We start from the raw sequence: 13,893 nt of genomic DNA, 5'->3' as shown, positions 1-13,893 counted from the left end.
ACCAGTTTAAAAACGTCAATATTTATTTTTTGCCGCAATTCTTTATCAGAGTTTTATCTACATTTACAATTTTAAAAAATAGAAATTAATCGTTAATCTCGCTTGTTACATTTGCTCAAAAGGTAATTCATTGAACATAGTCATTACTTCATTCGTATCGTACTCTTGCTTATCTCGTTCTTTAATTTTGTTAGATACATCTCGGAAATCTTGTGGAATATAAATTGAAGTATCATCTAAAAATAAAGGATCATCCTGCGGCAATACTTGCAAATTCGCCCACCTTGATGCAACATGTTTAAATACACATTTTCTGAATATTATGCAATGTATATGTTGCAATTTCTCGTATTTTATTCTCATAAATCCTAATTTACTCAGTACGTATCTCCATGATTTTATGATCTTAGCATTTGCATTAACATGTTTTGAATCAGGGCTTATGATAAAAAGTATACCACCTGGTTGCAATAAATCATAGGCTTTTTTACAGCATAAATATCTTTGTTTCGGGCAGGGTAAATATTCCAAAAATAAAGAAAATACAACTACCTGAAAATAGTTTTCGGGCAATTGCAAAATTTCCTTTTTATCGTTTGAATATAATGTTTCTTGTCCGATTTGAACATTTAAAAAGTCACAACAAAAAACTTTATCTGGTACACCACTTAGATCTATTGCAGTTACTTCAAATATATCTAGACCTTCAAATGGATTATAACAACTGCCTACATCCAATAACAATATCTTTTGAACTGATTTCTCAAGATCGTTATCGAAGTTTTCCAATATTTGATTTTTCTTGCATTTAATATTTACATTACAATTTATGGCAACTTCAGTTTTTGATAAATTTGTGCCTATTTTCAGTTTAATATCTTCTTCTCTCAAATCATATTTCTGTCTTCCTTCGTTTAAAAAGTATTCTTCACATTGATATTTGATCCATTCTATTCTCGAATACGTTGAACTCTTGGTGTTTAAGTTATTTTCCATCCAGTGGATAGTTGCCAATTTTTCCATACAAGAAGCATATTTCTAAAACACATACATAAGGTTATCTTACAATATCTTACGCGCGAATACTACTATTATTTTATCTTAATATTTATAAAAAAAAATTAATCAAACCTGCAAAATATCTTTACGACGTATATGTCGTTTCCATGCAATCTCAGGTCCGTAATCCTGAGCTTCTTGCCGCAACGTGGCATGTGTATTTTTTATAATATCTGCTAAATATTTATGTTCTTCTGTCGCCATTTAAAACTTTACATTGTCATTGTTACAGTTTAAGAACAATATAAAATATAAGATATAGAACGATTAATTGTTTCTTTAATTTCGTATAAATGCGTTAATGATTCTCTCTCTCTCTCTCTCTCTCTCTCTGTTACTTTAACCAGCTTTAACCTAATATTCAATTTTTGACGTTTCATTAAATTGCCGTCATTAACCCGTATGACCAAAACAATGGCGGGTTCTGCACTGAGACGATTGATGGCAGAGTACAAACGTGAGAATCAAATTTAATTTCTTGCAGTTGACACTACACTAAAGAAATCGTATAAAACTTCCTCTTTTGCTATTCTTTCCATTTGATTTTAAACGATAATATAATAAGTACCGCATAACTTGCAGAGTTAACCTTAAATCCACCTGAAGGCATTATCGCTGGTCCAATAAATGAAGAAAATTTTTTCGAATGGGAAGCCTTAATCACGTACGTATTTAAGCAATAAAAATTGTTTTTTATTTTTTTATTTATAAAAATCTTTTCGTCACCCGCAAAAATTCGTTTTTATGCATAACGTGTTCATAAATAAAATGTCTGCCCCATATTTCCACCTTCTTTTGAATTTTACAAGTTGAACGTCAAAATGCACGTTTACAGTGGACCAGAAGGAACATGCTTTGAAGGTGGTGTTTTTCCAGCAAAACTTATATTTCCCCCAGATTACCCACTAAGTCCGCCAAAGATGCAATTCACTTGTGAAATGTTCCATCCAAATAGTAAGATTTTTTTTTTACTGAAATATCAAATTACTATGTTGATTCATCGTGAATCCCCAAAAATTAACAAGAATTTACCTTTCTTTAGTATATGCGGATGGTAGAGTATGTATAAGTATATTACATGCACCCGGTGACGATCCTATGGGCTATGAAAGCAGCGCAGAAAGGTGGAGTCCGGTTCAAAGCGTAGAAAAGATATTGTTAAGTGTGGTAAGTATGTTAGCGGAGCCAAATGATGAAAGTGGAGCAAATGTTGATGCAGCTAAAATGTGGAGAGAAGATCGCGCAGAATTTGAAAAAATCGCCCAAAAGCTAGTTAGAAAAACACTTGGTATTCCACCTTAAATTAAGATGTTCAATACTTTATTGGAAACAAAAATGTAATTAAAACATCATACGATTCAGTGTAAAATACATATTATGTTTGAATTAAAATTTTATTGGAATGTGATATGTACTTACAAACATGTTTGTTTTACGGTCATGCGTAATAGTGGTGAAAGTACCGAATTAAAAACAAATTAACAACTCGGGATATTAGTCTTAAAAAATGTATTTTATTTTCAACATTGCCGTACAAACATGGATAATCAAATACATACGCATTTGTTTACGCTTAGAGTACCTTTGACTGAATTAGTTGATGAAGTAATGAACAAAATTTTTTCTTGTGCTCATAGATATGGGATATCTGAGTTTTGCAAATGAATTACAAATTACGTATAATTAAACTACTATATAATGAATGTAAATAATGAATGTATTACAATTACGAACATAGTACTAAATATTCACCAGTAAACAATTCTCTGTTAAATCATTTTATTGTGATATTGAAAAATATTTACAAAAAGAAGCTGAAATAACATTTTGGATGAGTACATTATAGATATTTGTGGAGTGTAACGAAATTTGTACATTTAAAACTTATAGTAAAATTAATGTTACCATTACAAAATTATAGAAACTTAATTGTAGATGAAAAAGGCTTATAAAAGTAGGATACTTTTTTGAATTTAAACTTAAAGTTCTTTTATCATAAAAGTAAACGAAGATTGTCCTTTTTTCTTCTTTCTTTCTTTTTCATTTTGTAGTGTAATACGTCTGTCTTAATGTTTCAATAAATCATGCACACTTCTGTTGTGCATGTTGGAAAGCATACCTCATATTACTTTAAATATTTACAAAATTGAAAGATTTGTGATAGGTTTCTGATTATCATGCGTCCTTCACTCTAATAGCCATCGAACTTGGTGATAAATTATATTAGACTAGAATAAGTAAATTGAAGAATGTAAAATCATAATTTAAGAAAGAATAATTACTAAAATAACAACAAAGAACTTACATAGTTTTAGCGCTCCCTTCTATTAAAAATACGTTTGGATTATATCTTTGAAAAAGATAAAAAAATAAATACAAATATTTGGAAGTAAATTGATGTTTATTAGTAAACAATACTGAACTCCAACTTAAGACGCAATGTTTATGACTAGCACTTGTCAATTATTTATAATAAACAATAATAAAAAATTGTATATATCGGAACATTATAATCAAAGTACAACATCGCGTGTCTCAGAAGTATAACTCGTACAAGTAACCTTTAACTTTTCTACTTTTGTTATGGTACCCTTTGCATACATTTACTTATTTTTATACAATTCTGCAAAACCGAATATACATATACAAATATATGTATATATAGTGGACTAAAATAGCGTTCTAGAACAATACATAAATAACGTATATTTTAACATAATATCTTAATTGATAAATTAATGTTATACTTTGAATACAATTATAAACTTTGGCATATAAGAAATAAATTATTGTTCTATGCCAAGTGCATTTCCCTTCTTTTTTGTAAAGGATTTGTTATAATAATTTTCTAATTAAATATTAAATTGAACCATACATTTTCGTAATCAGACTTAAAGATTTACTATTTAAAAGGATACTCCTTCAAGAATATTTTAATACCATGAAAGAACACTTTGTCTTGAAAATGTACGGTCAATTGCAAACTTTAACATTAACGATAATATCACATTTTGGTATCAAAAATGTAGAATTAAATTTATTACTTTCTACATATCCTCATTGCAGAGATATTATAAAAATACAAAGCTGTTATTCAATGTCACGCTTACTTATATATAATCACATAAAAGAAATATCTTTCGAACATATATATTATATCATCCAATAGCACTTGGCATAGAATTTTCGTATTTTCTTTTTTTTTTCTTTTTAATGTTGATGTTAATAGTAGTGAAACATAATTCAAATAAAGTATTGATATTTTTCAATAATGCTAATTTCTTCACAAGAATACATATGTGCAACTTATATTAATGTAAAATACATTTGTTATAAAATGGTACTAATTCTGCTCTATATACCTGCCACTGTGGCTGAGGTATCATGGTGCCTTTAACCATTAATTATACGCACATGCTTCACATATGTTTAGATTTATCCTTAGACATAGTCTTGTCAGACAATCTGGTAATAGTAATTATATTGCAAAATCTACCACGTGAATATTGAGTATAAAATTTGTTTAATTAGTACTGCAAAGTTCACGGAAGTGCAACAAAAACTTCTGAGCAATATGTATGTATATGCGGCCCTTGCTATTCCATGATTCATGAAGCTGCACAGGAAAAGCAATTTAAAGATATAATAAAACAAAGATTAGTTAATAAATTTTTCTAGTAACAGTCAGTACACATTTTGTATAAAAACTTTCACCTCTCTTGAAAAATCTATCTTTATATCAATGCTTTGTAGCGAGCTCTGTATAACATTACACAATACAAAATTTATCAAAGTAATGTCTCTGTTTCTGAAGATGAGTTTATACATCTCTTCAGAGGTAAGGGACAAAAATAAAAATATGTTTTACATTACAATTTACTAAATCTTATCTGAAGCTCCTTTCTACTTTTCGATTTGGTTAGTCGAAATTGTAAATTGAAAACTTTTCACTTGACTTATATAAATTCTTAGTATTAAGCTACAATCTAAAATCTATGTAATAATTGCAAATCAAATATAATTCGAGAATGCAAGTTTCGGGAACTCTGTCCAAAAAATTAAAAAAAATCATTTACATAAGTAAAACTACCACTTACAAAAAATTAAATATACGATATAACTAAATTCGATCAAGTGCATTGCACGATGTAATCTTGCTAAGTTTATCTGAGCACAAGAATAAACACTGACTTCGATTATCTTGATTCAACCATATAATTTAAGGAATCAGAATTCTATAATTTATAATTTTATATAGCACCAGTCGCTAATCAGTTTTAACAAAGAAGCTCTTACCCTTTCAAGGTAAATATCATTAAACCTTATTTTAAAATTGGCTACAAAGAATGCAAACAAGTGTAATACATTTAAAAGATTGCACATCATATATTAATTATCCTTTATAGAATTAAAGAATCACAAAATATATATATATCTAATGTGCCAGATATTAATAAATTCCTGGCGATTTAATTACTCTATAAAATCAAGTAATGTACACAAAAATATTTACATTATAAAGCAATCTAAAATAACGTGTTCCATCCGAAGATTATTCTTGGAAATGATTATGATAATAATTTGCGGAAAAATACGATTGATGCTTGAATGAAAATATTTATACTATATTATGATTCCATTAATTCGTTGAATATTTTGTCTAAGTTAATCAGTCTGTGGCAGCTACTTCTAAACTTAAAACACGATATAACAACATGTTGAACTGATTAATATTGAGATTTTCTACAGATTGACAGATATAACTGATTTTTATATATGCCAGATTATACCTTAATATAATGTGTTAGTCTACAGCATCTTTCCATAATTGCTTGCATGTGCATCATATTTAAAATTATTTATTGACTCTATATTGATCATTCAATAAAGCGGAACGTCAAATGTAGGATGTAGATTAACTATATTCATATTCTTTCTATTTACGTTAAAAAGACATATTTTAAACTTTTACAGAAAGTAGTGAAATGCATAACTGAATAATCTCTGGCAAAAGCATAATTTATTAACTAAAGACCAATGAATAAAGAACATTATGATTTTAACGTCTATATGAACAGAGTAGTATGAGATATATGGCACGCAAGAAGGAGTTATTCGATCACCGTTTTGCATCATTATACATATATGAATATTATACATTCATTGCATCGTATGAACTTGTAAAGGTATTTTAAAATAAAAGACAGGAACTTATATTAAAACTGATAACATAGAATTTGTTGAGATTATTGTATAAGTGCTCTGGAAATCATTTTATGACAAAATGAGAAAATCATAAATTCAAGATCTGATATCAATCTACTTGTGCATTTTTAATCGTGTCAATATGAATTCTGATTGAAAATTATCTTCGAAGTAATTTTACCTCTCGTTTTCCAATTCGTTTAGTACTTTTATGCGATTAACTATATTTTTCCTATATACGAACTGCGTGGAACGGATTACCCTTCTTTTCAAACAGATATAAAAATTGTATATTTCAAATTTAATTTAACGTATAATATATGTAAAAATAGGTTATTCCCATATTTAATCGTAATATTCTTTAACAAAATCATATGGAACGAAATTGTGTGAAATCTTAAATCTTAAACCATACATACTAAACATTTGGCAAGTATTTCACAAAAATGAAGGACAAAAGATTATATATTTGTACCTCACGATAGGCCTTGTGGTGTGAAACAAATCTTCTCTAATTCACCAGTTGAAGAACTAACAGGAGATTCAGCTCTGTCGTCCTGTTCAGCTAACTGTTCACTGTAGTAATGAGGCGTGCTCAGGTAATCAATGAGCCGCCGAGGCAGAGGTAGAGTGGGAATAAGATCCCTGCGTACCATCTTCAAAATAACAAATCTGCATGTATGCTGTAAACTTTGAACCTGTTTAAATCTTGACACTGGGTGAAGAAGTTGCACACGCATTGGACCTAACACTGGCCGTCGATGAAGAAAAAACAAATATCGTCCACTACGTGAATGTTCTACCGCATTCTCGATAAAGTCGACAATTGTATGAGACTTGAATTTTGTGCAACTTCCAAAGCTGAAATTACCTACATATACAATGTACATGACATTAAAATTGTATTAAAAAAAATGACGGTGTATAGAAGAACTGTGTCAATAGAAACATAAAACTTACCCTGATCGTGCTCTATTCTTACATGTCGCACACAGCTGTTAAGTCTAAATGATAGGGAAAAAATATAATGATCATCGCTACTGTCTCGTACAATGAATGACCCGTCTGGTTCATTCGACAGTATTTTCTCTGCAGCTTCACCAGATATTGGGCCCCAATACCATCCATACTATTATAAATAAAATTTAATAATCATAATACACCTTAATGTCCAACATAATATAATAACTTTAAAAAGGAAATAAAATGTATAAATTACATACATCCTTTACTTTCTCAATACTAGCGGCAAAATCCATACTGGTATCTTCTGCTGGTTCGTCCTCGACTTTTGGCGCAGGTAGAGGCATTTGTGGTGGTATAGAAGTTGGACTTTCACACTTAGATACCATCGTTGTAAGCGCATCCTCCGCTTGTTCGACGCATCCTACATGCCCATTGCTTTTCGGCAATGGCGGTAATGCACGCTTAAAAAAAGGTAGCTTTTGTACAGAGGAATCTACCTCTGAGGTAGTATTATTATTATTAGCATGTTGGTCAGAATCAACACCCTCTTCTTCTTCTACAATTTCACCCTGTACAATGCTATTTCTTTTCTCTACGAAATGGTCCGGAGAACCCAAACGCCTGAATCTAAAGATATTGCAAAGTGTTTGTTTTAAATTTAACGAGAAGTTTCGTTGGCTCTTCTTAATCTTCTCTCTTTCAGAATCGACCTTCTCTTTATGTGGTTCATCTTTTACCTTTTTATGTTTAATACTAACAAACGAATTCTTTTTATGCTTCTTAACATTACCATTATGATTATTGTTATTATTATTATTATTATTATTATTATTGTTATTGTGAATCAGTCCATTGCTATTTTTGTTTGAAATCGGAGTATCCATCGCTGAATCTGTATGCGGGTTACTATATCTATTGTTATTATTTACACTAATACCTTTTGGCATTGCAAGGTGTACAGGTGTATGACTTATTGGAGCTTTATTATCGCGTTTAATTTTATTTTCACTAGAATCACTGGAGCTTGAGTATAGTGTTTGCAAATATTGACGCACTTCATGTAAAGTCATGTGAATTGGTTCACCAATATTATGCATGTGACCATTGGATGTTCGAGACGTATGTCGACCAGATGTGCCCGGAACGCTATGACGCTTTCCGTTCCCAGTTTCATTGCAGCATACATCGGATAATAGTCTCTGTGATTTTATGACGTGTGTAATAGCTCGAGGTTTTCCACAATAATGCCTTGCTTGCTGAATATGGGCTTCTAATTCACTCTGCGAACTAGCAGATACATTTCTTCTTCTTTTACGATGATGTCTATGACGTTTGGGCCTTTGCGGCGTTCTAAGATCATGCAAAGGTCTAACTACATCTATTGGTACAGTATAAATGTCAGAATCAAAGGGCACATTGTACATATCACTAATCTCACTGGTCGTTAAAACATCATGTGACATAGCAGAGGTGATAAAACTGCTGTCATCCACTTTATGACTCAGTCCTGAGGTATTTATTGAATTATGAGAACTGGACAAACGAGAAGAAGCTAAAGAACATCGTGAATTTGGACGATTCAAAGTGCTATATGGAGTGATTAAAGTGGTAGCTCCCTGACACGATGAAGGTGTCAACAAATCTGTTGCCCAAAGACGTTTTGGATTATATACACTACGAGTTACCACTGGTACATGATTTGTTGCAGGTGCTATTCTTCCTTCTGGCCATGATATTCTACAAGATATTATTAGTGCTTCTTCAATCATTGACTGTACTAAATTTTCGGCATAATCGTCTATTAATTGTGGAACTTTTTGTCTCATTAATCGTGCATAGCTAAGGATCGGTGCAGATGAAGATTCAGAGTTAGGAGGAGAAGGGCTATCTTGAAATTCTGGTGGAGGTTTAATAGCTACATCAACCACTTCAACTTCTAGTTTTCCATCAGCATCAGTCCATCCTGGTCCTTTTTTCAATGTATTAAAATTTTCACCGCACATACCATCTGAATAATCAAAAGAATCTTGCGATAAAGATTTACTTTCTATGTCGCTTTCTTGCATCTAAAACAATAGTAAATTATTCGTTCAACTTGAAAATTATTACATACTTTTAATATGTACTTCAAGTCTTGTACGAATATGAACATCATACTGCAACAAGCTATACCTCGATTGCAAGGTGTGCTCGAACTGAATCGCTAGAAATGGACCCTCCAATTCCACTGCTACCAAGATCACTGAGAGGTCCAGTAGCGCTTAGTGAACATGACGGTGGAGAGTCCATCTCAATACTTTTAGTTTATTTGTTTGTTAAAGGATTTATAATAGCCAAAATTTTTGGAAGTTCCACATTGTCCCCTATAATATCATAGCAGAATTCAATATTACTATTAATATTTAGCACTATTAATATTTTAAATACTACTGGTTAATTGTATAAATCAGCCTAATTGATGAATTAATTTTGATTTGGTCTCAGTCAAATTAGAATCCTTACCTGAAAATAGCAATTACAAGCAATACGCGAGTGTCTCGTGATCTTCATGTTTATATAAGTACTTGTACTTTTCATATGGTCCATTATGAATAAGAAACTGAAAGGATATTTAAAACAGATTTATGTTAGAGTAATTTAAATTTACACCTCCGCACAACAGTTACAAAAATCTTTCTTCCATGAATCAAAAGAAATAATTATATTTATTTAATATTTATACTTGTTTAATGTTATTACATTATTTGAAGAAAAAATCGAAAAATTTGACTTTTGAAAAAATGTATTTTACACGCACACACATGTAGCGCGCGCGCACGCATACAGACTCACGTTTCATAAATTTTTAATATTTAACCTTCGTTTATGTAAATCATATAAATTTTTCTTGAGTAAATTGAATAGTATGAGCGTACATGAAACAGAAAGAATCCATGGAGAAACATATTCTTACGAAAAGCATTAGTACTGTCAAAAGATATATGACATAAAAAAAACAATATGTCTTGATATCACTTCATAAAGAAATTTAGACCCACGTTGGCGTAGTACAGACTGAAATTGGGATATCCTTTGGTATGATTCATCTTTTAGCTGTCTATTGTGCAAAATATTCGAAATATCTTGATCAAGGTACATGCCGTACAATGAGCACTTTAATATCCCGGCAAGGTTGATGTTTGCATCGTAGATAGTAGTGGACTACGTTTGACGTTTCGAAAGTTAGAAATGGATTTTACGTACTTATGCTAGGTTACTTGCAACTCGTTCGCATTCACGTAATATCTGTCAACGAAGCAAAGTATCAGAAAAACGTTCATCGTTGTCACATAACGTTCGTTCGACAGACAAATCAATATTTAAAAGACAAACGCAAGTCCTTCACGTTACAGTTTACTCCATGTCAGTTCCGTTCCCACATTCCGTCTGTCATGCTGAGGAAGACTTCTATTCGAGTACTTTCCGGGATCGACGATGCATTTCACAAAAGGAGGAACTGCAGCCACCAATGTGGTTGCACAATTCGAAATGGTTTTATGTACGTAGTTAGTCATACATTTTCAAATGGCCAACATTCACAAATAAAATGTAATTTGTTTAATGCAAAATCATACTTATTTATACAATTTATAGGAATAAGAATATAAAAATCTGTTACTCTCTTTCACAATTATTTTAAAGCAAATTTAAAACAAATTTAAAACGAATATTCTCTCGAACTAATAATTTTGAATAATTTTGGAGACATTCCAACGCGTCGATAAAAATATGTAAGGCATTCAGCATATTCTATTGCTTGAATGTCGCGTGTTGATTATTCATTTTATTATTATTATTTACAAATTTTTCTTTAATTTTCAAGTTATTTTACATTACTCCTATTTTTTTGTTAATCTTTTTAAAGTTGTTGTACATGAACCGTTTTAAAAAGTTCCTAGATGAAAATCTACTAGACGCAGACAGGGAGGAAATCTCTCTGATACAGATAAAAACGGTATCGATGGTGCTGTCGTGTCGAGTAAATGTATCTTCGATCGCTGAACCAGAGAGGAAATCTCTGTTTCGACTGATAATTACGAATTCTAATTTCCAATTTACGTGTGTGTATTTCTTGCAACTATGTACAATCGCGCAAGTGTAAACGGTATGCAAGCATGGCACAGGTGTGCATGAACAATTGCCAAAGTAATTGTAAGATATGTATCTGTACGATCATACACTTGTGAGGCAAAGTGTAAATAGAGATTAAATATTAAAAAGTAAGTTAAAAAATTAGTATTATATTATAATTTGTTAAATATATATTAACATGTTCGTAACATGTTAAGTGAAAAGTATAAAGTAATGCAATTGTATAAAACAATTTGTAAAACTGCCAAAAATTGTATTAGAAATGCTTTAAAATCGTATGTTCAGTGCGAATAGTAGTTTAGCATTTAGTTTGAAATAGTACTATTATTGCGTATTTTGTATTTTTTTTTTTTTTTTGTGAATTTTTGCTTTAATATTTTTACCTGTTACTTATTATTATTTTATTTAAGCAACAAAATGTAAATTTTATGTAACAAACAAATAAATTTGAAAGTACAACTGAAGTTCTTACGTAATGTTCAATCGCAGGTAGAGAAATTAAACAAATGAAAACATGTTACTCCAACTATTAGCAGATTTTTTGAGCCTTATAACAATAGGCATGTGTTTTGTATTAAAGATTCCTCAAATTTTGAATTTATTGACTGCTAAATCAGCAGATCAAATCTCAGTTGTAGGCCTTCTGCTAGAATTAACTAGGTAAGTTTATCTTGTATATCATGCATCAATGTTTGTATTCTAACTTAGCTGAAAAATATATTTAAAGATCTTTGAATGCTTTTTACAAGCAAGCTTAATTTGACATTGAATTTCTTACAGCTATACCGTGATGGCTAGTTATAATTTTACAAATGGTTACTCAATACTATCTTATTTGGAGTATCCTGTTATTCTATTGCAAGAATACATACTAATCTTCCTAGTGCTGAAGTACTTAAATAAAATAAATACATTCTCAATTTTGGTCTCAGTACTCTATATTGCCATAAGTGTCTCTTTCGCAATGCAGCTTATACCGAAAGTCGTTCTTACGATTTTAGCGGTTAGTTAACTAATTAACAATAAATTTAAAAAACTTAATTGATAACTCTCCGGTCATCTTTTAATTTGTTTTGTAATTGACAGCCACTGTGTACTCCAATTTCTGTCTCAAGTAAAGTCGTTCAATTAGTGGCCATTTTTCGAGCGAAAAATGCGGATACAGTGTCGCCGATTACCTGGTTTATTTCCGCATTTACTAATTTAAGTAAGTTATAGATAAAAAAAAAAAAAAAGAAAAATGTTGATCTCTCTATAGAAGGTTTGCTCTATCCATTTCTCTACTGATGGTTCCTAATAAAAACATTGATTTCTGTTTACAGCAAGAGTATTTACCATATGGATGGATTCGGCAGACATTCTGCTACTAGGAAATTTTATTATCTCTGTGATTTTAAGTTCGAGTATTATGTTTTCCGCCATTTATTATAGACGGCATCGAGTAAAACAAATTTAAGTTCGACAGTGGCGCGATGTTACGAAAACTAATCTAGTCAAAAGTATGTGCCATCTTTCCTGTTCAATATTTATAAATGAAAGGCGATACAATCCTATAACACTATGTACGGGGCGTAAAAAAAAAGTAAGTGTGCAAGCCACCATAGTGGCATGATTCTACACTCGACGAAGCCTTTTGCCGTTAGAAATTACTACATAAATTACAACGCGAAGCACGCTTTTTTGGAACGTGTGTTATTTACAGATGCAAATAGTTTTTGAAGTAGCAGCATCCTCAATCAACAGAATGACAGGAGGGCTGACAGAAATCTCCATGCAATGATGGAAAGATTTAATTGCTGTCAACGTATGAGCAGGAATTGTTGGGAACCACCGTATTATTTGACCCCGTTTATTTGTTTATGCCGATAATAAATGCAATATATTTGCAATTATAGGATATTGTGAATAAAGTCAGTTTAACCTCTATGAGTACTATGTAATCGCTCTTAGCCGTGAAGTAACTACGGACGAGCGTCGTATCGAGAAGATTGAAAATTGTTGAAACTTTAACAATTTTTGCCAAGAGAATTGCGGTTGGATTGCGACCTATGGGGTCTATTTAAGATTTCTGATCCTCATGACGAGTAAAGTCCGATGTAATAAAAGATCTTTGATCTTGAATTTCAAGGTTAAGATGAATTTTGTATAAACCTTCTTTAAGAATTTCCACCAATTCGAAGGCGCAGAATCATGCTATTTATGGTGATTTTTACACTAACTTTTTTTTTTTTTTTTTTCGCACCCTGTACTTGTACCATTTAATTCTTTCGCCCGTTAAACGAACACTAATTCCGTAAAACCGTCATTTGTACGTAACGAAATATTGTATATAGACGAATGCTAAAAGTGAATAAAAAATGTTATCAATAGATTAATCATAATCTAAGATTCTTACGACTTCCTTCTCAACCACGTTCTTCCGATTTAGATTTCTTTGAAAAATATTACGCAACTAATTCTTGAGAGAGGAATTTTTAATCGCCTAGACGTCTTCCTAAAACTGCAAGTCCAAGGATAAATACAAGCGTGAAA

The 13,893-nt window shown here is 31.1% G+C and overlaps 4 protein-coding genes across 15 annotated transcripts; 2 read left to right on the top strand and 2 right to left on the bottom strand.

Annotated features, from left to right (window-relative positions):
• Positions 1-5: 5 nt before the first annotated feature.
• LOC122569474 (S-adenosylmethionine sensor upstream of mTORC1) lies at positions 6-1,273 on the bottom strand. The gene is made up of 2 exons (XM_043730570.1): positions 1,132-1,273; positions 6-1,038 (listed from the first exon to the last, which is right to left on the bottom strand). The coding sequence occupies exons 1-2, from the start codon at positions 1,261-1,263 to the stop codon at positions 106-108; spliced, it is 1,065 nt and encodes a 354-aa protein (XP_043586505.1). The 5' UTR covers positions 1,264-1,273; the 3' UTR covers positions 6-105.
• Positions 1,274-1,309: 36 nt separating this feature from the next.
• Positions 1,310-2,467, top strand: LOC122569476 (ubiquitin-conjugating enzyme E2 G2). The gene is made up of 4 exons (XM_043730573.1): positions 1,310-1,516; positions 1,642-1,723; positions 1,895-2,013; positions 2,102-2,467. Exons 1-4 carry the CDS (start codon positions 1,462-1,464, stop codon positions 2,359-2,361), a joined length of 516 nt encoding a protein of 171 aa, XP_043586508.1. The 5' UTR covers positions 1,310-1,461; the 3' UTR covers positions 2,362-2,467.
• An 86-nt stretch (positions 2,468-2,553) lies between these two features.
• LOC122569473 (putative uncharacterized protein DDB_G0277255) lies at positions 2,554-10,794 on the bottom strand. Of its 10 annotated transcripts, XM_043730567.1 has the most exons (8): positions 10,146-10,794; positions 9,733-9,829; positions 9,403-9,593; positions 7,488-9,296; positions 7,225-7,393; positions 6,740-7,135; positions 3,365-3,409; positions 2,554-3,287 (listed from the first exon to the last, which is right to left on the bottom strand). In XM_043730567.1, the coding sequence occupies exons 3-6, from the start codon at positions 9,517-9,519 to the stop codon at positions 6,741-6,743; spliced, it is 2,490 nt and encodes an 829-aa protein (XP_043586502.1). In that variant the 5' UTR covers positions 9,520-9,593; positions 9,733-9,829; positions 10,146-10,794; the 3' UTR covers positions 2,554-3,287; positions 3,365-3,409; position 6,740. The 10 variants fall into 10 exon arrangements, with proteins under 10 accessions (XP_043586502.1, XP_043586501.1, XP_043586503.1 ...); XM_043730566.1 differs by having other exon boundaries at positions 2,554-3,409; XM_043730568.1 differs by lacking the exon at positions 3,365-3,409.
• Positions 10,795-11,150: 356 nt separating this feature from the next.
• LOC122569475 (mannose-P-dolichol utilization defect 1 protein homolog) lies at positions 11,151-13,736 on the top strand. 3 transcript variants are annotated; one of them, XR_006317472.1, is made up of 6 exons: positions 11,151-11,489; positions 11,851-12,021; positions 12,142-12,364; positions 12,448-12,568; positions 12,684-12,943; positions 13,064-13,736. XR_006317472.1 is itself a non-coding variant. In XM_043730571.1 (5 exons), exons 2-5 carry the CDS (start codon positions 11,876-11,878, stop codon positions 12,815-12,817), a joined length of 624 nt encoding a protein of 207 aa, XP_043586506.1. In that variant the 5' UTR covers positions 11,151-11,489; positions 11,851-11,875; the 3' UTR covers positions 12,818-13,736. The 3 variants fall into 3 exon arrangements, 1 of the variants encoding a protein (XP_043586506.1); XR_006317473.1 differs by having other exon boundaries at positions 12,684-12,947; XM_043730571.1 differs by having other exon boundaries at positions 12,684-13,736.
• Positions 13,737-13,893: the final 157 nt, after the last annotated feature.

This window comes from Bombus pyrosoma, linkage group LG7 (genome assembly GCF_014825855.1).
Source record: "Bombus pyrosoma isolate SC7728 linkage group LG7, ASM1482585v1, whole genome shotgun sequence".
Taxonomy (NCBI): Eukaryota; Metazoa; Arthropoda; class Insecta; order Hymenoptera; family Apidae; genus Bombus; species Bombus pyrosoma.
Note: the sequence above shows the minus strand (reverse complement) of the source record. Positions and strands in the feature narration are given on the sequence as shown.